The sequence below is a fragment of the Lipophrys pholis genome, assembly GCF_963383615.2.
Source record: "Lipophrys pholis genome assembly, chromosome: 19".
Taxonomy (NCBI): Eukaryota; Metazoa; Chordata; class Actinopteri; order Blenniiformes; family Blenniidae; genus Lipophrys; species Lipophrys pholis.
In genome coordinates this window covers 3523200-3544560 of record NC_137647.1, presented here as the reverse complement: position 1 = coordinate 3544560, position 21361 = coordinate 3523200, and the positions used below count along the sequence as shown (strand labels likewise).

At 42.6% G+C, this 21361-nt stretch overlaps 1 protein-coding gene across 1 annotated transcript; it reads right to left on the bottom strand.

The window, feature by feature from the left end:
• Window positions 1-6930: 6930 nt before the first annotated feature.
• Window positions 6931-17139, bottom strand: lrrc4ba (leucine rich repeat containing 4Ba). Its single transcript, XM_080487691.1, has 2 exons — window positions 16879-17139; window positions 6931-11047 (listed from the first exon to the last, which is right to left on the bottom strand). The coding sequence occupies exons 1-2, from the start codon at window positions 17122-17124 to the stop codon at window positions 9092-9094; spliced, it is 2202 nt and encodes a 733-aa protein (XP_080343817.1). The 5' UTR covers window positions 17125-17139; the 3' UTR covers window positions 6931-9091.
• Window positions 17140-21361: the final 4222 nt, after the last annotated feature.

Here is a 21361-nt window from a genome sequence, read left to right as displayed (position 1 = left end):
TCATTGAAGAAATATTAGTCCCCCCACTTAAGAGATACATGCTGCGAGATAAAAGTCTTTTTTCTTCTTTGTGTGATCGATTTTCTTCCAGTCGGCAACGACAAGAACGACCAAAATCACAGATAATTATCACATTTATTCCTTCAAACTAAGAATTTTCAATAAAATTATCGGTTTAGGCCCTGTTTACACAATAATGTTGTGATTCAGAAAAGTTTCGTGTTACACGGCAACGTTCTGAAAACGAAGTCAGTTACACAGGAAACGGCTGAAATGCTGAAAATGATGTAGTTAGCATGTTAGGCCACTAGTGGGTGCTGTTGTTTGTAAGGAAACCACACACACATGCAGACAACAGTGCGTTATAGATTTTAACAATGAGAGAATACGGACATCCGTATGTTCAGACGACCAAGTCGGATTGCCGTCATTGTTGTTATTGTCCATCTACTCGCACGTAAGCAGAAAGAACAGTTTACTACTGTCGTGGTGCGCATGCTCCGCCGCCTCCACGGGACGCGGCCCGAACGTTTCCAGAAAGTCTCGTTTTCCTTTGTTTTCCTTTGCACCAGAATTAGTGTAATGTTGAGCTGTTAGTCATTTTCTGTAGAAATTGTTCGGTTTTGTGAAAATATAGACATTTTTAATCGCGTATACTCTGCGCCGCAAACACAGAGAAACTTTTAAGTTGAAATTTAAAGGTTATTATGACGCTATTTTATGACCGCCCGGGTGTTTGTATACATGCAACCGTGTGCTCGCACCGAGACGAAGTCGAAAGTTGGCAGAGTTTCACCCGAAGGAGACTCGAGAAGCTGAAACGGCTGCTTCAGCACAAATACCAGAGCAGCATAATCACTCCACTGATGTTCAACACTGGAGATACAAGATTTCCACACAACAACAGTGATATTCTGCTTCATAAAGGATTCATGAGGAGCTCTGTGTTGAGCGGCGCTCCGGCTTTACTATTCCCATTAATCGGTACTTTACAATTACATGGGCTGTGAGCGTGTCCCATTTTACTCTCTCAGTGACTAGCTGGATTTTTCTCAGTTTTCCTCTGAGCTGCAGCTCGCAGGCCAATCTGACCCGCCGCTGAGTGACACAGGGGAGAGAGTCATCTGGGATGAAACACCACTCATCACTCTCACGTCACGGCCCCCCAACACACACACACACACACACACACTGCTGGCGAGCCCTCTCCCACGTCCACGCCGGCTCGGCGCTCACAAACACGAGCGAAACGGGTCCCTGGTCCTGTGACCAGCAACGCAGAAATACGCCATGTGCGGATGTCTCGGTCGCTCTGAGATTAAGGACACCTTCACAGGATATAAAGCACACGCGCGTGAACTGAAGCACAATGGCAGCGGCGGAGAGGTTTGCATTAACCTCCACTGCACTCAGCTGCAAATTGTTTAGGAAAGCTCCACCTCAATCAATAAATCACTGTGTCAGTGTGTGTGTGCATGCTTGTGTGTTTGACATGTGAGTGATGCCAAAGTGTGTGTCACTCTCGTGTATTTTTTGTGTGTATGCATGCATGCAAGTGTGTGTGTGTGTGTGTGTGTGTGTGTGTGTGTGTGTGTGTGTGTGTGTGTGTGTGTGTGTTTGCATGTATGTTTGGGAGTATCTATATGTTTATACTTTAAATTATTTTGTGTGTGTGTGTGTGTGTCTTGCATTTGCACGTAACTGTAGTCAGGTTTGATTAGTGGCTGCAGGGCAGCTTCCTCTTCTTCTTCTTCTTCTTCTTCTTCTTCTTCTTCTTCTTCTTACCCCCTCCACAGTGATGACGGAGAAAAATGTCCGTGCTCATCTCGTCTCGGAGTGCAGCGACAAAAAAGAAAAAAAAAAAATCCTTCATTTCTCCGTTCATTTCCCCGTAATGTGAGTGAACAGAGTGACCCAGGCGTCTAAGAACTGGTGCCATCAGATCGGCCTTGGACCAGCGTGATGGTGATGAAACCAGCCCGTGACTGCCAAACATCCCACAGCCGAGGCAGAGTGAGGCGTAGTGAGATGGGGGCGGGGGGGGTGACACAGTGGCACACAAAACACTGCTGCACTTCAGTGTTAAGACTCGAGCGCCGTCGCACGAGGAATAATACGACCAATGCACACAAATGGCAACAGTTTGACGCGCTTGGCCTCCGCGATGTGGAGATTAGCGCGGCTGCCTCGGCACATGCATCATTGACGCTCCGCGTTTCAATAATGCATCGAGCTCTGCTGTCGCTTCACTGCTATTTTTAACAGGGGTGACAGAACAGAAATGAAGTAGCATGGAGCTCATGCAGTGTGTGTGTGTGTGTGTGTGTGTGTGTGTGTGTGTGTGTGTGTGTGTGTGTGTGTGTGTGTGTGTGTGTGTGTGTGTGTGTGGGAGGAGGGGGGGGGGGGTGTTGTAGTGCCGAGGTTAACATGTGCTCGGCGCTGCAAGTTGAACCCGGCGTGCCCTCGTGTACGACGGCACAAACCTCAGCCGCTCCGAGGGAGAGCGTCGCACTATCCAGAACGCCAACATGGCCAAAGATGGACGCTGCCACCAGATTTCAGTCTGGACCCCACGTTGAAATATGTGACGATATAATGACGTGACCAGAGGTTGCAAAGCAAAAACTTGATGGTCCGTCCATACAAATGTCTGTGTTCTCCCGTTGTTGATGTTTATAGCGTATTGTTCTCTACTGCATGTGTGTGTGTGTGGCGTCATTCCAGAAACACACAACAGTACAAACTAGTGGCCCAACATGCTCACTGCGTCGTTTTCAAAAACGTTTCTGTGTAAACCCAAGACTTTGCTGGAGCGCAAAAATTGATGCGTTTTCACTTGAAACGTTGCCGTGGAAACGGGGCATCACTGAAACTGCAGATGAAGAACAATGTCTATTTGTCTTGTGTCTTCTTTGTTGTTTCTACACTTCTCAAGGTCAAACCTCCGTCCTAAGAGACTGGGTTTGGACCACAGGCTTCACGTTTGACATCCCAGAACGCAGTTGGATTTCATGCATCATGTTTGCTGCTTTCATTTTTCTTTTAGGCCCCACAAGAGAGGGGGGTCAACCGGCAACCGCGTGTGGCCTGGTCTTAGAAAAAAAGAAAGAGCTGGCGCTTTGTTAGAAAAGGAAAGGAAAAGAAAGAGGGAGGAGAAAGGAGGAGGAGGAGGATGGGTGCTTAAGAGAGAGAGAAAGAAAAAAAAAGTTCTGTTTTTACTTTAAGTGTCAGTGAGAGGATCATAAAAGTAGCCTGAAGCAGAGGGAGACAGACAGAGCTCTTTTAAACTGGGGATTTAAAATGGAGGTCTGACCGCCCCTCCTCCTGTTTTCCCTCCTTACACAACCGAGCTACTAGCGTGAGCCCACCTGAACACACACACACACACACACACACACACACACACACACACACACACACACACACACACACACACACACACACACACACACACACACACACACACACAGGGCAGCAGCGTTGCATCAACATTGGTGTAACATCTTTCTCCATAAACATCGCTTCAAATGTCCTGATTTCTTTGCATTATACAACAATACAACAGGCATTTTATAATCCAGAGCTGCACATGCAATAACACACACACACACACACACACACACACACACACACACACACACACACACACACACACACACACACACACACACACACACACACACACACACACACAGTGCACACACACACACATATTCTGGTGTTTTTCACCTATTCCCTGAATGGGTGAGCGCGCGGGTCCCTTCCTGCACAGTAAACACAGCATTTCCATTAGATTGCTGGGAGTGTGTTCAGTGCTCTGTGACTCAGACACTGCAGCACTGTGACTGTGTGTGTGTGTGTGTGTGTGTGTGTGTGTGTGTGTGTGTGTGTGTGTGTGTGTGTGTGTGTGTGTGTGTGTGTGTGTGTGTGTGTGTGTGTGTGTGTGTGTGTCTCCAGCTCAGCTGCTGCTCTCTCTAACACCGAGCCTCAATAGCATAGCATGGCCTCTGGTTTGTGCCACTTCACAGGAGCTGCAGCGGCTTCCCAAAGTGACGAGCGACCACGGGCGATAGCCGGGCCGCGCGCTTTCTCAGGAATTAGGGGGTAAATAGCTTTTTGTAACAGTCCTTGCTTTCAGCCAGGGTTGTATACAAACACACACACACACACTGCACTCGTACCCACACGCGTACCCCCATGATAATTTCTGTTATTTGCACACACAGAGGCAGATGAATATGTAAATAACCTGTGGGGGGGTTGGGGGGGGGGGGGTCCCCTGTGCAGGAAAAGGAATATGGTAATGACTGATGCAGGGGATGAGTGTTAATCACAAGTGTAGTGTGCATAAATGTGTTCAGCAATAGTGTGTGGTCTATGCAAATTGAATACATGGGGGGGGGGACACACAAGTTCCATGATTCACCGAGGAAAATATACGTAGTAGCGCAAAAAGAGTGGGAGGAAGTGTCTGTGCACGGGGTCCATACTGTCTGTTCGCTTCTGTTTAGCATTCGAAACCCAAATCGAGACGTGGTGATAAGGGTTGTCGCAGCAGCAACAGTTGCCAGGGAAACCCGATGGCAGGATGCAGAGTGTTGGGGGCGGGGATATGGTGGGACACGGGTATGATGCCCAGGGGTCTGCAACCTTGAAACTCCTTTTGTCCCCCTAAAGCTGTACATAAACTCTCATTATAGTTTGTTTCTGTTGGATCTATATTGATAAACTGAACGTATCAATGCATGCTGTCTAAAGTTAAACATTTGGAACTTAATGAAAGTTTTAAATCATAAGTGTCAAACACATTTTTGTTCAGAGGTCACATACAGCCCAATTTCAAGTTGAGTGGGCCGGACCAGGAAAATAGTGTCATAAAAACCCTTAAATTTAAACTTTAAACCAATTTTTTGTTGTGACTTGGAGTTTATGTGAAGAAAATGTTGATATTTTTCACAAAACCAAACAATTACAACCAAAAATGACTGCAATCTCAACATAAAGACAATTTTAATGAAACCTTCTGGTGTAAAATACAGAGAAATGTCCAAAACACTTATTGTTGCATTATGCATGTTTTTACACCCTGACAGCACAGCGGCTTTGAGGCCAGTTTGACAGCAATGAGGTAGCGAACTTTCATGGCAGCATCATAGATATCTCAGCTCTGGTCTCAGTGTTGTGTTGTTTTTTTTAAAAAATGTGTTTACTTTGAGATTTTTACAATTTGTTTGGTGGTTTACAGAGGTTTGGAGCCTTGTAATGGCCGGTTTTGGCCCACGGGCCTCATGTTTGACACCCCTGATTTAAATCAAAGTGAATGAACTCAATGTAAATCTAATGAGAAACCAACTATGTTAGAAATTACAGCGGCTGAGGGTAAATGATGGCTATGACTTCATATGTTAAAACTCAAAATTAATCTTTTAATTCAAAGAACAGAAAAGTTTCACGTTTACACGCCAATGTTTTGAAAACGATGTCCACCTAAATGAAACCGGCAGAAATGTTGAAAAATTTTCCTATATATAAAAATTTCTAAGCATGAATAATTGATTTAGTAGGCGAGTGTTGTGGTTGTAGAGGTTGCAAACCCCTGCGTGGACGCCTGGTTACCAGCCCCCAAAGAAGCACATGGTGGGACAAACGAAGGGCTTCACGAGGAGGTGGTGGGGTATTTCTTCACACTGGAGATAGGGATGATAAAGAATGAGCTTGTAAACCAGAGTGGAGCCTTTCCTGCCCCTCTGTGCAGTTAAAAAAAATGAATAAAAGAAAGAAAAGGTGAACGCACCTGGTGCTGACCTGTTTCACATTCGCTACGTCTCGTCTCAAAAAGGGCTGAAGGAATACAAACAGTGATACAACAATTCAAGTGATTATAACCAGGGTGCAGTTTGAGAAGCAACCAGCGGGGGCGATGTTTGTTGGGATTTTTCCCAGTGTTTCTTTTTATACTGTGACAAGTGACTCTAGAACCTCTAGAACTGAACCATAAAATAAATATTGGGGCAAAACTTCAATTCAGATTATATTTTGCGAGTTTTCCATCATTTGACTAAATCCTGTATGTTTCTAACTCAAAATGCTAATATCCTGTGTAAATTGTGCAAGATTTTAAGCTCAAACAAACAGATTGGATGTGCTTTTATGGTGCTTTAGAACTGATAATGATATTGTTTTGCTCTTCATCGAGTGATTGGATGGAGTTTTGAGCCACCACAAGATGACACCATGGACATGAATGTGTTTGTATAGTTGGCCAAAAAAAACTAAACGGTTTTAATAAATAAATAAATGTGTAAAAAAATCTAATAAATATGGGATATTATCTGTCACAAAGTCAAAGCTTTGGGGGAAAAGTGTGATTCATAAAGGTTTGCATGAGCTAAGAAGAGGAACAACACAGAACTCGTCTCATATTTAAAAAGCAAATAAAAGTGTGTTGGAAGAGAAAATGTGTCTCACCATAATTACGCCAAAAGCTGATTCGATTTACACCTTTAGAGATTTAAAACAAGATAAATGCATAAACAATGCAAATATTTTACAAATCACCTTGGGAGCCATTCTGAATAAAGTTGCATTCGGTGCGCCAAGCATCGTTAAAACGCAGCGAAAGTTTCGCTGTCTTCATTTGAAATTGTTGCCATGTAAACAGGCCCTAAAGTTAATGGCATGAGTAACAACTAGCAACAGAGCTTTAAGTCGATTTTTAGATACATCTATTTTATTTGCTTTTTCCAGTTTGATGCTATAGTAATCTTTATCACTGACGTGATGAGTAGATGTGTTTGAGCGGATGGATATGTAGACCAGAAGGGGGGATGATTATCCCTCCATCCCCTTTTTAGCAAATCGCACCCTGATCATAATCATAGAGGGAAAAAAAAAATAGCCAGCAAATTTCACAACTGCCATTTTATGTGCCAGGTTTTTTTTAATTTTCAAAGTGACTTCTGCTAACAGAACATCGCTCATAATTATAACCAGTGTAATTAGCTAATTATAATAACAATAACAATAGTACAATAAAGATAACACTTGATTTTAAAAAAACAGAAGAAAAAAATCAAACTAGATAAAAACCCAAAATGAAAAACACTTATCATAATACTTTTTTTTTTTCAAAAGAGATCTATAAGGTTCTATTTTTTTTTCATTTAATTGTCCTTTTTCTTTAGAAAAAAATTCACCCATCACTGTATACTGAACTGTCTGCCACCTTCGTCCGCACCCGACAAGCATGGCTTACCTTTAAAAATGCTCGGCAATGCCTGTCGTCCATTTAGCTCCCTGCTGCCATGAAATCCACTCACACACGATAACACTGAGATACAGTTGTGAAATAATCCTCTGCAAAAGTGCAGTCTTCGTCAAAAGGTTCATGTCCAGTCTTTAGATAACGGGTTCCTGAACTGCTTCGGACATCAGAGCGGAGGAGTCCGCGCGGTGGGGGGTGGGGTGGGGTGGTGTGGGGGTTGGGAGCCGGGCTGAGAAAACCCGGCGATTTCCCGCCAAAGTGTGTATAGTTGTTAGCGGCAATCGGTCCAATCAGTCACAAACAACTTCAGTGTCATATACAAATGAAAAAAAAAAGAAAAAAGTATTTCCCAGGTATTCGTAGGCACAGGTAGAAATAATAATATTCATAAATGTGATAATAATGATAACAATAACGACGTTTCAGTGTTGTGATTCAAATTTAAATGTTGGCGCAAATCCAAATGAGCTTTTACCGAGCATGCTAAAAATTAGCATGTGCAACATTTTTGGTAAATAGGTACAGTGAAATATCTGCATGTGCTAATCATTTAAATGGCAAATAAAGCTAAAGGTTGTCATCATTATTACCAATATGATCATTATTATTAACACTGTTGCGGCACGGTTTTCCAAAATGAAGAAAAGCTGCGGTTGTGTTTCATATTTTAGGATCTTCGATGACCTTGTATGTACGTGTGTGTGAGAGACAAGAGAGAGATATCTCTTGTCGTGGCTACAAAAAAAATTGGAGACCAAAATACATTGACCCTTAGCCAGATATTCGCTCCTTTTCTCCCACAGGCGTCCTCACGCTGCACAGTTGGAGTGGCCATTTTGTTCCAAGTTGAGAAAAGTTGTAAAGGAGGTCCACTTAAACAGCCTTGTGTATTTTTTTTATATATTCTTCAGACATTGTTTTCAGTCAGAAGCTCGATAAAGATTCTTTATAATTTATTTCTCTGAATGAAAATATATTTACGGTATATATAATATGTACGTTCGGTCCTTTTTATATCTCTCGTTGTCCGTTTATAAGCCACAGGATTTTTTTCTTCTCCCATGATGACCCGCTCTGTTCCTCCTTCAAAGACGACAGCATCCAGTAATAGTGTGAAAGGGGGGGGAAAAAAAAGTGAGAAAAAGAGTGAAAACACTCTGAAAAATATAACAATTGTTGTCCTCCCTTTCTCCCTCTCTCCCTGCAAAGTGCCAGTCTGACACGCGAGTTCTGGACAGTATCACTGCGCTGCTCTAATTTAGCCTTTTCTGTGTTTCAGTGCTTCCTAGAAACCTGGGACAGTACCGCTCGCCCAAATCATTGTTTGTTTCTCAGCATCTCTGCCAAACACTAATCTGACAACATGTTCAATGGCCAATAGTGAGTCTCCTTCCAAATATATACACTTGAATGTGTCTGGAAATATACGAAGCAATCTGTATAAATCCTAGAGAGGCTGGTTGTAGTCAGGTTTGTGATGGACTTTGGCAAAGACGTTGCACATGTTATTAAATGATTTTGATATCTGTGGTTAAATTTGCATACTTTACTGTCTGATTTAATTTGAGGGAACATGTGCAGATGGTGTTGGACTGACTGGTGCTGATCAGATAGCGTACTGTCTCCTTCGATCTGCTTCTCTCTGTCAACAGGCTGACAACCTAAAGCAGCAACTGTGTGAAATTTCATCTTTTTCTGAAATCTGTCCACAAGGACTGTAGGCTACAATCAGTCTCTTATACTTGGCTTCACAGGTACTTTCTGTATCGGTTTATATCCTGTATCTCTTTCTCATTACCTCATATTTCTTTCTGCCCTCACTTTGTCTCAGATTTGAGTCTCTTGCACGTTTTCTTTGGAGCCACTCTTAAAAAGTAGTGGCTCATTCTGGCCTTTACCCATTAGGCCTTTCAGAGAACTGTGGAGGCCCAACTGGGGCAGGGGCATAGTGGAGGACAGGGTGCCACCTGCCGGGATTCCTCCCATGGTGGATGTTTGAACCTGGGAACATGATATGTTCTGTGATTGAGAGCATGGCGAGGGGTTGTTGTTGTTGTTCAGGCCCATACCAGAGCCTGTGCCCATGCCCAGACCCATCATGTTGTTGTTGAAGTGATGGGTTTTGTAGTAGTGGTTGAGGTGATCCGATCGTGCCAGGTTGGGCAGGTTGACTATCTCTGGGTGGTGCAGCCTGAGGGTCTGGCCTCCTCCTATTCCACTGCTCCCACTCTGGGTCACGGTAGCACCTCCTGAGATGCCGCTGCCCCGACCACTGGCTCCAGCACCCAATTCATCTTCCACATTGATGATCTCGATGGCGCGGGCAGGGCCATGGTGTTTGTGCAGCTGGTGCTGTTTCCTCAGCTTATAGAATACCACCAGCATCACCGCTGCCATAAAGGTAATGGCTACGAAGCAGCCAATGATGATCTTGGTGGTCTTCATCACATCATCCAGGCCCGAGTAGCCCGGCTCAGTGATGGGCACAGTGAAGGTGGGTCGAGTGGCCCGAGGAGAGGAGGAGGACCAGTCATTACCCAGAGAGGAGTCGGTGGTTGAAACACCGTCTGGCCACAGGTCTGAAGGGGTGGGACCAGGATGAACACGGATGAAGGTCTCATTGATGGAAACCAATGCATAATCGTTACCTCCTCCAGTTTCCACTGTTTCAACAGTAACAGTTGTGAAGTAGGTGTAGTTGACACTGGCATCAGCAGCGGTAACATTGAGCACAGCAGTTGCGGTGGTGTTTCCAGCAGCGTTGGTGACCATACAGGTGTACTGCCCCGTGTCTCTCAGGGTGACATTTGTGAAGTTGAGCGTGCCATCATGAAGAACCGATATCCTCACCCGGTAAGAGCCGTGGGTCATTAAAGTGCCATTCGGCGTGATCCAGTTCACAGATGTTGTGGACGTGCTTGTGCGACACTTCAGCTCAGCAGCCATGCCCTCGGTGACATTGAGATCTGTAGGTGGCTCCACAATGACAGGCGCATAGCAGGTGAAGTGACTCTGGTCCAGCTCCCCAATGTACTTTCCTTTTAAGAATGGGGGGGCATGGCAGCGGGCGCAGCAAGTGGTGTTGCTTGGCACCGTCTCCTTCAACCACCAGCTAAGCCAAAGGACATCACAGTTACAGACCCAGGGGTTGTGGTTAAGGTGTACTCTTTCCAGCTGATGAAGGGGAGTGAAGAGATCATGGGGCAAGGAGTGCAGAGAATTATGGGACAGGTTGAGCTCTTCCAGGTTTTTCAGGTCATCAAAAGCATTGCGTTCGATGACTGACACCTGCGAGTGCATGAGCCACAGCTTGCGAAGAGACACCAAGCCTTGAAAGGAACCGGGACGGATGATCTCCAGCCGGTTTCCTGACAGCTCCAACTCCTCCAAACGAACAAGGGCAGTCAGTTTGGGAATGTCTTTCAGTCCACACATGCCCAGGTTCAGGTATCGTAGATTGATGAGGCCCACGAAGGCTGCGTCCGAGATGAAATCCAACTTCTTGAGCTCCCCCAGGTCCAGACGACGTAGCGACGGCACGCGGTGGAAGGCATAGCCTGGCAGAGTCTCAATAGGGTTGTTGCGCAGCCACAGCTCCCGCAGTTTGCTGAGGTACTCGAAGGCATGAGATGGCACCAGTGTGAGGCGGTTGTCGAACAGCTCCAGTGTGTTGAGGTTGGGGAGGCCATTGAATGCTCCAACTTCGATCTGACGTATCTGATTCTTGGAGAGTTGGAGGATTTCAAGATGCCTCAAGTGCTTGAAAGTGTCTGACTTGATAACCTGAAAGGACAAAGGGACACAATTACTATCAGGATTGTAAGATAATCAATGTGCTTGACGTGTAAGAGTAGACATTATGAGCAGCAAAAATATTAATATTGGTTTTGTTTAGCAGGATTTATTGTCATGATTAGCACTCCTAATGACTGTACTCTTAGAGATTGCATGGGCTCTCCTGATATACACAGCTTTTCTCAGAGTACTTCAGTTTCCTTCCACAGTACAAAAAAACATATTTAATTTTAACTAGTTACTATAAATCAGCATGAATGTTTGTCTTGATTTTGTTTGGTGTCCAGGATGTACCCTGCCTTTTGCCAATGCCAGAAGCGATTTAATCCAGTTTCCTTTTTACCCAAGTAGAATAAGGCTGTATTGAAGATGAATAGATGAACGTGTGTGAGAAACTATTGTGATGAGGGCCAGCATGGTGAAGTGGTTAAGCATTCTTGTCTCACAATGCTTTCTATGTGGAGGTGTCTCTTAAATAGGTGGGTTGGTTCCTCCCACAATCCAAGGAAAGGCCTTTGGGCCATTGGGGACTATAAGTTCTCTTTATATGTGGATGTCGGTTGTTGTGGATCTCCTTGTGTCACCTGTCCACCTTGTGCCCATTGTCAAGGGATTGGTTTCAGCTTCCTGTGACCTTAGGTTGGATAAATGGTTATTGAAAATGGGTGGGAAAATGCTATTATGTGAAATCCAAATTTTCCAAAACACCTATGTCTGTTTCTGTCTTACTAGCAAATCTAAACCGCTATAAAAAAAAATATTCCACTGTCAAACATTATTACTTAATCAGGAATAGGATCACAGAGATTTCCTGAAGCTACCAGTTCTATTTACTTTGATTCATTATAGAATAGTGAATGACATTGAACCTTTAACAGATGTGCGGCTCTAATTGTGACATTTTAGTTTTCAAATTGATATGATTTGTGCGACATTATTAAACCATGTGAGGAAAAAAAACATTGTCACTGAGGGCATGAATTAATGTTTAAATAAACCACCCATATAAGGATAAATAATTAATACTGCCGCTTGTGATGATAAAAGCTGCCACGTCGACTGTTCCTGCTGTCTCCCCGTCACTACAGACATCAGCACAAGTCGGCCAGGGGTCACCCTGACTTCCTGAGTGATGGATGGGAGTTTACAGTGAGGTCACGGGGGGTTGTAAATAGTGTTGATGGTGTAAAGCCTGGCAGAATAACTCTAACTTGCCATGGAGTGCAGTTTTAATGTTTAGGAGCTTACCCTGAGATTACTTTCACCAACACAATCAGGAGCCTGAAATCCCCAGTGACAATTATAAACTTCGTAGAATGTAATCCACAACCAATCACTGGTGCCAATTGTGGGGGTTCAACTTATATTTAGGGGGTTGTGATATATAGGTGCAAGGTTGGATATGGAGTTGATTTTATTTATCCATCTGTTTTCTGTGCCAACGCAGAATTGTGGCGCACTGGAGTCCATTCCAGCTAACAATAGGTGAAGGCCTGGAACACGGGAAACAGAAATATTGCCATTGGTCACATCTGTGACATCAGCGTTGGATAATTGATTGATGGATTTAAAAAAAATGCCTATTTTTGTCACGCTATATCCCTATTTTGCTTTTGATTTTTGTTCAGAAGCCACATAGAAAACATATTTGATATCAAAACGATATTAAAATAACACAGTAATCTTTAAAGGCAAACAGATTTGAAGATTTCCTTTAGTTTCAGGGTGAAAATATACATTCTGAAAATGTTCAAAATAAAATGTACTACGAATAAACAAAAAATTCTCTCAGCATTCAACTTGTCTTCAACCTTCATTCTACAGCTTTGATGCTAATGCCAGTTTTTGTATATTCCAGATTATAGGTGGCATATTTTTAAGTTATCGCCTCATGGAACATATTGAGAAACAACTTACATAACATGTTGGACCACTAGGTGTCACTGTGTTACAACAGAATAATGCTACTGTGCCACAGAAAAACCTCCGTCGCTACCATATTTGATAGATTGTATGAAAAAATTAATAGATGTATTATAGATCAGCGAGTATGGATTCTTCTTATTAGCTGTGCAGTTACATCTACACATAAAAGTTTTTTGACGCGACTTATACCCAAGTGCAAGTTGTGCTTGAAAACAGCAGTCTGAAAATTCATTGTGGTTTCTGCTTATGTATGCTTTTGTTATTTCAATTATGTAGACTAGTGACTCAATTGGTAGGGTGGGGTCGTCCTTCTATTGGAAGGTTGCTGGTTCGATTCCCTGTCCACATGTCTTTGAGAACCCCAAACTGCTTCCATGCACCTTGCAAGGCAGCCACCCCACAGGTGTGAATGGCTGAATGTGATTAACAGTGTAAAGCACTTTGGGGACTGCTCAACTGGTGGAAAAGCACTATATAAGCGAAATCCATCTACCATTTTAGTGGTACATGTCGTATGTTTGACTCCCCAACTATTCAAATACAATGGGTTTACTTGGAAAAAGTTTTTTAAAAATGTGCATTGTTCACTCTATTATCAACTCACTTGAATTTCGCAACATACTATGAGAAACCTACTGTAAACCCACATTCACTCATCCCTGACCTTACTTGAATGTCTTCAGCGTTTTCCACATTGGCTTCTCAGTGAAACTTGCCAATAAGCTGATTACCAGTGTTGGACTGTGCACATGAAGCGTCACCACGAATCATCATAGAGGACAAAACCATTAACCTGAACGACTACATTAATGAAAAAAAGACAAACTATGTAAACACTCAGTTTGGAGGCTGTTTAGCTGCAGGAGGACTCGGGTGCCACAGGCCCTGGACAGCACACACTAGAGTCGGTCTGGTCCAACTGGAGCTCATTTGGCGAGAAGTCAAAGACGCACAGCTCGTGAACACGACTAAAAGCCCCTTAAATCTGACTGTTTGAGATATGTGTGGCCAAAGCCCTCAGTGAGACACACAGAGACTCCTGGAGTCAGGCCATCGCCTCTTCTGTATGTGGAGCAGGAGCAGGGAGGGAGCGAGGGAAGGGGGGAGTTGATAGGCAAAGAGGATGGGAGGGGGTGTGGGGGGGTGTGGGGGGGGGGGGGGGGTGTTAAGAAAGGGTGGGAGCTGTCAAGGCTTTACTCTCAGGGTACTCAGTGGAGGAAAAAATAAGCCAGAGAATCTAGGATGCCTTCAGGTGTTAAAACATTTTTAGATTTTTAATCATTTCAAGCGCGGCTGCAGGATACAACAAACCCAATCCAAATTTGGAGTCTAAAAACACAACAAATACCCTTATTATTTCTTTATTTTTACCTCCCGCGTTAACGGCCTCTGAATCAAGCGGCGTGGTGTCCCACTTCTGCTCCGTTAGCGTCACGTAATGTTTAATAAGATGTTTTCTCCGGGGACTTTCGAAATCGCTCCGTCCAGCATGCGGAGCCGTTTGACATTATGAGAGCTGCACTGAACACTTTTAACAATGTTTGGGACGGCCGTGGCTTTTTATTTGAGACGAGTGGCGAGAAGGAAAAAAAAAGCAAAGAAGTTATTTTAAAAACCACATTGGAACAAAGAAATGCCCTCAACATGAAGACAGATCCAATTACATGAAACACTGCTGGACAGGAGTGAAATCAACCCACTCCTGAGCGCTGTATCGACGGTCTGTGGTTAGAGGATCTTCCTCTGCAGCTGTAAAGCCACAAATGCTGTCTAGGGACTGTAGATAAATTGGTAATGCATACAAAAGGCAGCGGAGTATCATGGAAATACGCCTTGCTTTCAATTCATGAAATATTCCCTCAGTTCAGTCGGGGCTTAAGTGCCTATTCCAACCATTATCGCCGCTGACATTCCCGTCTCTTCCCACAAATCCGTTTTATTTAAAAGAAACCCTCAATCAACAAGTTAATCCTGATATCCACGATAGAAACTATTACCTCGAATGATGGGCATCAAAGATGCATGAACTAGTGTTAAAGACGCATAGGTATTGTACCTTTTGTGTGTGTGTGAGTGTGTTAGTACATGCTTCTAAGTGGGGACAAGTTTTCCCAACGGATTGCTTCAAAGTGAGGACCGAGCAAAAACTCTGGGCCTGATTTTACCGAGGTCCTGCTAAATTGCACATTCATGAAACTAGATTACATTACAGGCGATCAACTATGAATACCACCATGAGTGATAACGCTCACACACACAAGAGTGAGGGTTTTGTGTGCGTTAGGCTCTGTTTGCGCCACAACAATCTGCTGGAAACCAAATCCTTTCAGCGTTTGGATGGAGCAGTGAGCGCCCACGAGCACAAAGTGAAATGTGACACCGCCACCAGCGTGTTGGTACAGGAAGTTGTCAACCATTTCGGAAAGTTCCTGAAAAAATGAAGCCGGATTTTTTTTTCAGCAAGAAAGATGGAAGATGACTTTTTCACAAATTCAAAGTTTGAGGCACAAATCAGAAAGTATCTTATAATAGTGAATAAAAGTTTGCAGGGAAACACCTGAACCCATTTCCACCATCTTTTGAGACAAAAAGATGCAAAATAGATTAATTACACAAACTCCTTCCAGTAATTTGCACAAACTGTTTTTCATGCACTTTTTTAAAAATCTGTGTAAATCTCTAGTCGATCTAGATTTTTTTAGAAGTCGCCTCCTAAGGCCAAATACATTTTCTTTGCGTCTAAAAATCAAACATTTAAACAAACAAGCTACTATAATTACATATTCAACCAGGAAAATTGCATTCCAATTGAGGAGAGATTAATATAGGGGCAGCTTACGTTTTTGATTATATGGTGTGATATTCTGAGTGGAAAATAAGTAATTGTGCCAAATGCCGAATCTATTTACACTGAGAACATCGGGGAACTCTTATTAGTGAATAAAACCACAAATGGAGGCCTTCAAAACATAAATGGAGGCTTTGCCCTTAAGTGCTTAATGTGTAGGAATTACAAGTGTGTGTGTGTGTGTGTGTGTGTGTGTGTGTGTGTGTGTGTGTGTGTGTGTGTGTGTGTGTGTGTGTGTGTGTGTGTGTGTGTGTGTGTGTGTGTGTGTGTGTGTGTGTGTGTGTGTGTGTGTGTGTGTGTGTGTGTGTGTATTGATTGTTATACATACTCTGAAGAGAAAACTCCTCAATGTGTGATAGAAGATGTCTCTTCTATTATTAACAAGCTTCAAATAGAATAAAAAAAAAAAATCAATAGCTTTATTAAGACGTGTCAATGGGCTGCATGTGCTGAAAAGAAACCAGATGTTGAAAATGATGAATCTGTGTTTCCTCAGTGCGAGTCGTGCTGTGACGTGACCTCTAACCTTCAGTCAATTAGAATCTAATGGAAAAACAAGCAGCTGTCAAAAGAAATCAATAAGATCTTCTAACAATGGTTAAATTCAAAATGCAATATGATATGACTCAGAGAAAGTCCCATTGTAAAGAAAATTATTATCTTTTAGGTAATTCACATTATAAATGTGGTTCTATTTGTGATCATAGTTCTTTTTTTGTATAAATCTTTTATTTTGTTTTGATACTAAAAAAATGGTTTTATTGCAAAGTATAATTTTATTGATAAGTAGTACCAATTTGTGAACAGAATGATGATGAATATGAGTCACAATGTCCTTTGTTTGTTTAATGCTATTAGCATTAGCAGTGGTATTGACATTCATAAATTAGTTTTACCAGAAAGCTTTTATGTAGAAAGATAAATATTAGTTGGAGTAATAATAAAAATGACTGCTATGGTCTTATTTTCACTGTTGTTATCATGATAACATTTTAACATAAACGGTGTGACTTGATGGGACGTGACGCGCCTCCTGCCTCCTCACCTGTATGGAGTTCTCCTGCAGGTTGAGGTATCGCGTGTTGACTGATATGCTCTCGGGCACCTCCTCCAGGTTCTGCCTGGTGCAGATGACTCGACTGGCCTGGTTGGAGCAGGTGCAGAGGGAGGGGCAGGTCGACGCAGCTCCCACCAGCTCGGGCCCGGCGAGGAGGAGCCGCAGCAGCAGCTGGGCCAATAGAAAGAGGAAGGGGGAAGGGCCGGGGAGGCAGGTCAGCGTGGCGATGCGCATGGCAACTGGGACATGACCCTGCTCTTTAATCCGGAGGTCCAGGTGAGCTGACTCCACGCTGGTGGCTTCGCAGAACAGGTGCACTTTCCCCTCCGTCCTCCCGTGGCGGTTTGTCTAAGTTTGCATCCTCTGAGACGCTTTCCGGCCCGCTCTCCGACTCTCTGCTTTCCCCTTTTGTTTTTTTTCAACATAGAAATGTGCACATAAACAGATGTTATGTTATTCCCCTATTTTCTCGTGTCGTCTGGGGATTTGAACGAGGCCCCTTTTTTGTGTGAAGTCAGAGGAACCCGGGAGTCACTGTGAAGAAGAAAAGAGAGAGAGGAAGCAGATATTAAAGACAGAACACACACTGCATTTTTTTGTGTTCAACAGCAGACAATGAACAGAGCAGATAATACAGCTCCAGTATATACTGTAGCTTATCATGGGGAGGGATTGTCAAAACGTCTGTGCAACTGCTCATATCAAATCCTAAATAATCCCTGAGCAGACATTTAGTCAGAAATCAAATCCTAGTGAAGCTGATTTCTGTCATTAGTGGCTCATGGTGGATGTGTGGAAATAGAAAAACATGTAAACTAGGACTGCCACACGTTTCTGTATCGGCAGGGAAGCATTTAGTGAGCAAACACACAATTTTAAGAAGAATTTGAGTTTGAAAACATGGGATTGACCATAACAGATAAACCAGGAAACTGCATTTTTCTTTTTCGAGTTGAATTGATAAATTAGTGAGTGAAGAGTTGATATTAACGCTTTACAATGTAAACTGTATGCAGACGATTCTGCCTCCTCTTTCTGTCCCTCCAAGGCATCTGTACTCTGAAACACACCATTCTAAATAAATAAATACTGTTGGATAAATACTGTTTGAGCTAAATTATAACTTGAGGAGGTAACTATTCTGGGATTAATTTCCAAGTAGAGCTACTTTACAGTTACATTACTTTGCACACACATACACTGTGAATAATTTATTGATATTGTTGAACTAGACCTATAATTATATGTGAAATGCCAAATGTCAGAAATTAACAAATGAAAAAGATTAATTAATTAACAGCCACATACATACATACATACATACATACATACATACATACATACATACATACATACATACAATTTCTGAAAATAATAATGATAATAATAATGACTTGAATTATTTTTTTTATACAATTACCTGATGTTGTAATATAATAAAATATTAAGTAAATTTAATTAGTTAATAATACATTTCTAAATGGTATGATAATAAGAAGAAGAAGAAAAAGAAGAAGAAGAAGAAGAAGAAGACACCCCCCATATTCCCCCACAGTCCAAAAAACATGCACCCTGAGACCCTCTGCTCCCCGCATGTGCATAAAAATAATGTATATCCGAAATATCGTTATGCTATTAATTGGTGCTATAAATAAATAAATAAATATAGTCACAGATTGATATGCTATTTGGTCTTCTGAAAAAAAACTATGATTTGTTCTGCATATGCTTTAAAATAAAAATGTAATTACCCCAATAACTTCAGAAAAAAATAGCTTTTACATAAAGCAGCGTGATGGGATTATACGGGCTCATAATCTACTTAGGTTGTCAGGGATCACAGATCGGGACAAAGCAGTTGTGAATTTGTAAAGATTTTCAAATGCTAAAGAAAAGAATAAAACACTTTCTACAATCGAGGGAAGAATGAGGAAACTGGACTTTTATGAAGGCTCCTGCTTGTGTGTGAAGGTGAGACTGTGCGTTTGCCTCCATTTGTCTTCGCTGTAATGTTCGCAAAGTCTTCCTTGAATGCGATCTTCTTGAAATAAGGCTTTAAGAACCACTGGTGTATTGCAAGTTTCAGCAGGATTGCACAACTCTTTATAGAATGGCATGAAGAAAAGTATTCCACAAGGTACAAGTAACTGAAATATCTTAGACTTTTGTCAGTTTTACACCCTCTAACATCCACATCCCTCCCCGAGAGGCTGTGTATGGGGGCTCCAGGGAAATAATCTACTATTTAATGTATGGGAGGAGGTCAGGATGCATAGATGGAGGCAGGAAGTCAATTATTATTCCAGAACTCCCATTGCGTGCTTATTATTATATAAAAAGTACTTTTTTGAGACTTGCAGAGGTGAAGAGATGCATAAACTATATGGAATCAATACTAAACTGAAGAATTTGCATAATGAGAGTCATAAATATGATTTAACGATAACACACTTTCGAAAACGATTATTTTGATTTCATGAAAAAGTAGTAACATCTCAACAATGAAGCTCAAACGTTGTGTGAGTGTCCCGAGAACACCCACACAGCAACAGGCCGAACATGCAAACTGTCAACGGAAGAAGTTGAGAGTCATACAGGGAATAGTCTCACTAACTCCAGCCTCCACTGCGCCACCATGACAACAACTAGACAAACAAAATGGGACTCTATTTCTATTTCAAGTGGAAAAATTCAAAAAAGAAAAATAGCTGAAATAATTACAAAAGATGAGCGACACATCACGAAGGAAATCTGAAAAAAATAAATACACTGTCTTGTGACTCTAATGCTAATTATTATCAATCATTTTAGTTTATGACTTTATGACCTGTTGAAGTGCACACTCAGCAACCAATCAAAGATACCGATCAGTTGTATTGGAAATATATTGAATATTTTGGCTTCTTCTTTTCAGGCAAGCAGCTTTTTAAAACACACCATTGACGTAGATCGTCTGTCTCGATGAAGACGGAAGAACAATTGAAATTTTATAAGAATTTCAAAAAGCTACTCGTCTGAAAAGAAGAAAGCATAATACTAATGAACAAACTCAAGGCCTGATGAACTCAATTGAACTACTGACGCTGGAAATGTATTGTTTATGAATAAAAGGAAGGAATAAAGTTGCACAGACGAAATGAAGAGACGGATTCTTGAAGATTCCCTTGGCGTCAGAGAGCAGCAGGGTTTCTGGGACATTTGGTCTTAAATCCGAGAACCATTAATAACACCGCGAGCCTGCGATAGAAGCCCCCGGACATCACCGCCACGCTTTCTCATTTGTTAACACTAATTATGCCAAGGTATAACAATAAATACGATGATGATGTATTGATGTCTGAACATGCTACGCTCACCACCTTTAATTAAAGCCAGGCTTATCAAAGCAGGTCTGAAAACCACTGCGTCGGGCAAACACTTCCACTTTTTTTCTTTTTTAAGATTTCAGAGGTACGACCAAAATGCTTATTTCATCATCATCGGGGATCTGTAGCGAATGGTGCAGTCTACATTAACAGTAATAGATGGCCGGTCAAGTCAAGCTCCACTAGCCTGGAGAGGCTCGGCTCGCCCCTGCAGGTTATTTAGACCCGGCTAACCTTAAATAAGGGCATCCAGCAATCTGGACTCGGTTATTAATGATGATGGCTGTAATGATGGGACTTTGACACGCAAACTCATTTGACACGCTGAGCATCCTCACTTGGCACACTAAGAAAGGAGATGGGGGGGTGGGGGGGTGGTGGAGGGGAGGGGAGGGGGGGCGAGAAGGAGAGAAGGATTATTAATCTGATAGATGACTGTATGGCTGCGGGCAGAGAAGGGAATTATCAACACTACAGTAATAGATGAATACTGAACAGCTGCAGAGAGCGGGCCGGAGAAAGAGAGACAGAGAAGAAGAAAGAGATCGAGATGGAGACAGATGGAGGGAAGGTTGAGTGAAAGAGATGATGAGGGATAAAGACCTAGAGAGAGGTATAAATAGTGGGAAGAGCAGAAAAGAGATCAGTTGTAGCAGGAGAAAAAATGGAGATAAAAAAAAGTAGAAGAAGGGGAAAGTAGGGGTGGGAGAGAAGAGGAGACATTAATATTAATAATCTCTCACTCAGTGAGAGAAAGAGAAAGAAGAGAGAAGGGAGGGAGGCTCAATAGAGAGATGAATATAAAGCAGACAGAGATGGAGGGAGGGGAACGACAACACAGAGATGCATATAAAACACAGCAATGGAGAGGAGGAGGCAACATGACAACACTGAGTGATGAATATGAAACAGGTGGAGGTGCGGAGAAGGAGAGGTGGAGGTGGAGTCCTCGGGGGAGAGGTGGACTCGGACCCGGAGGGAGCATTGTTGATCAATAACATGCACGCACAAGTACAATGACATTAAAACACACACAAGGACACCATGATAAATCATATCGGCGGCGGGCGGCGGAGGAAAACGGGGCACGAGTTGCGGCAGGACAG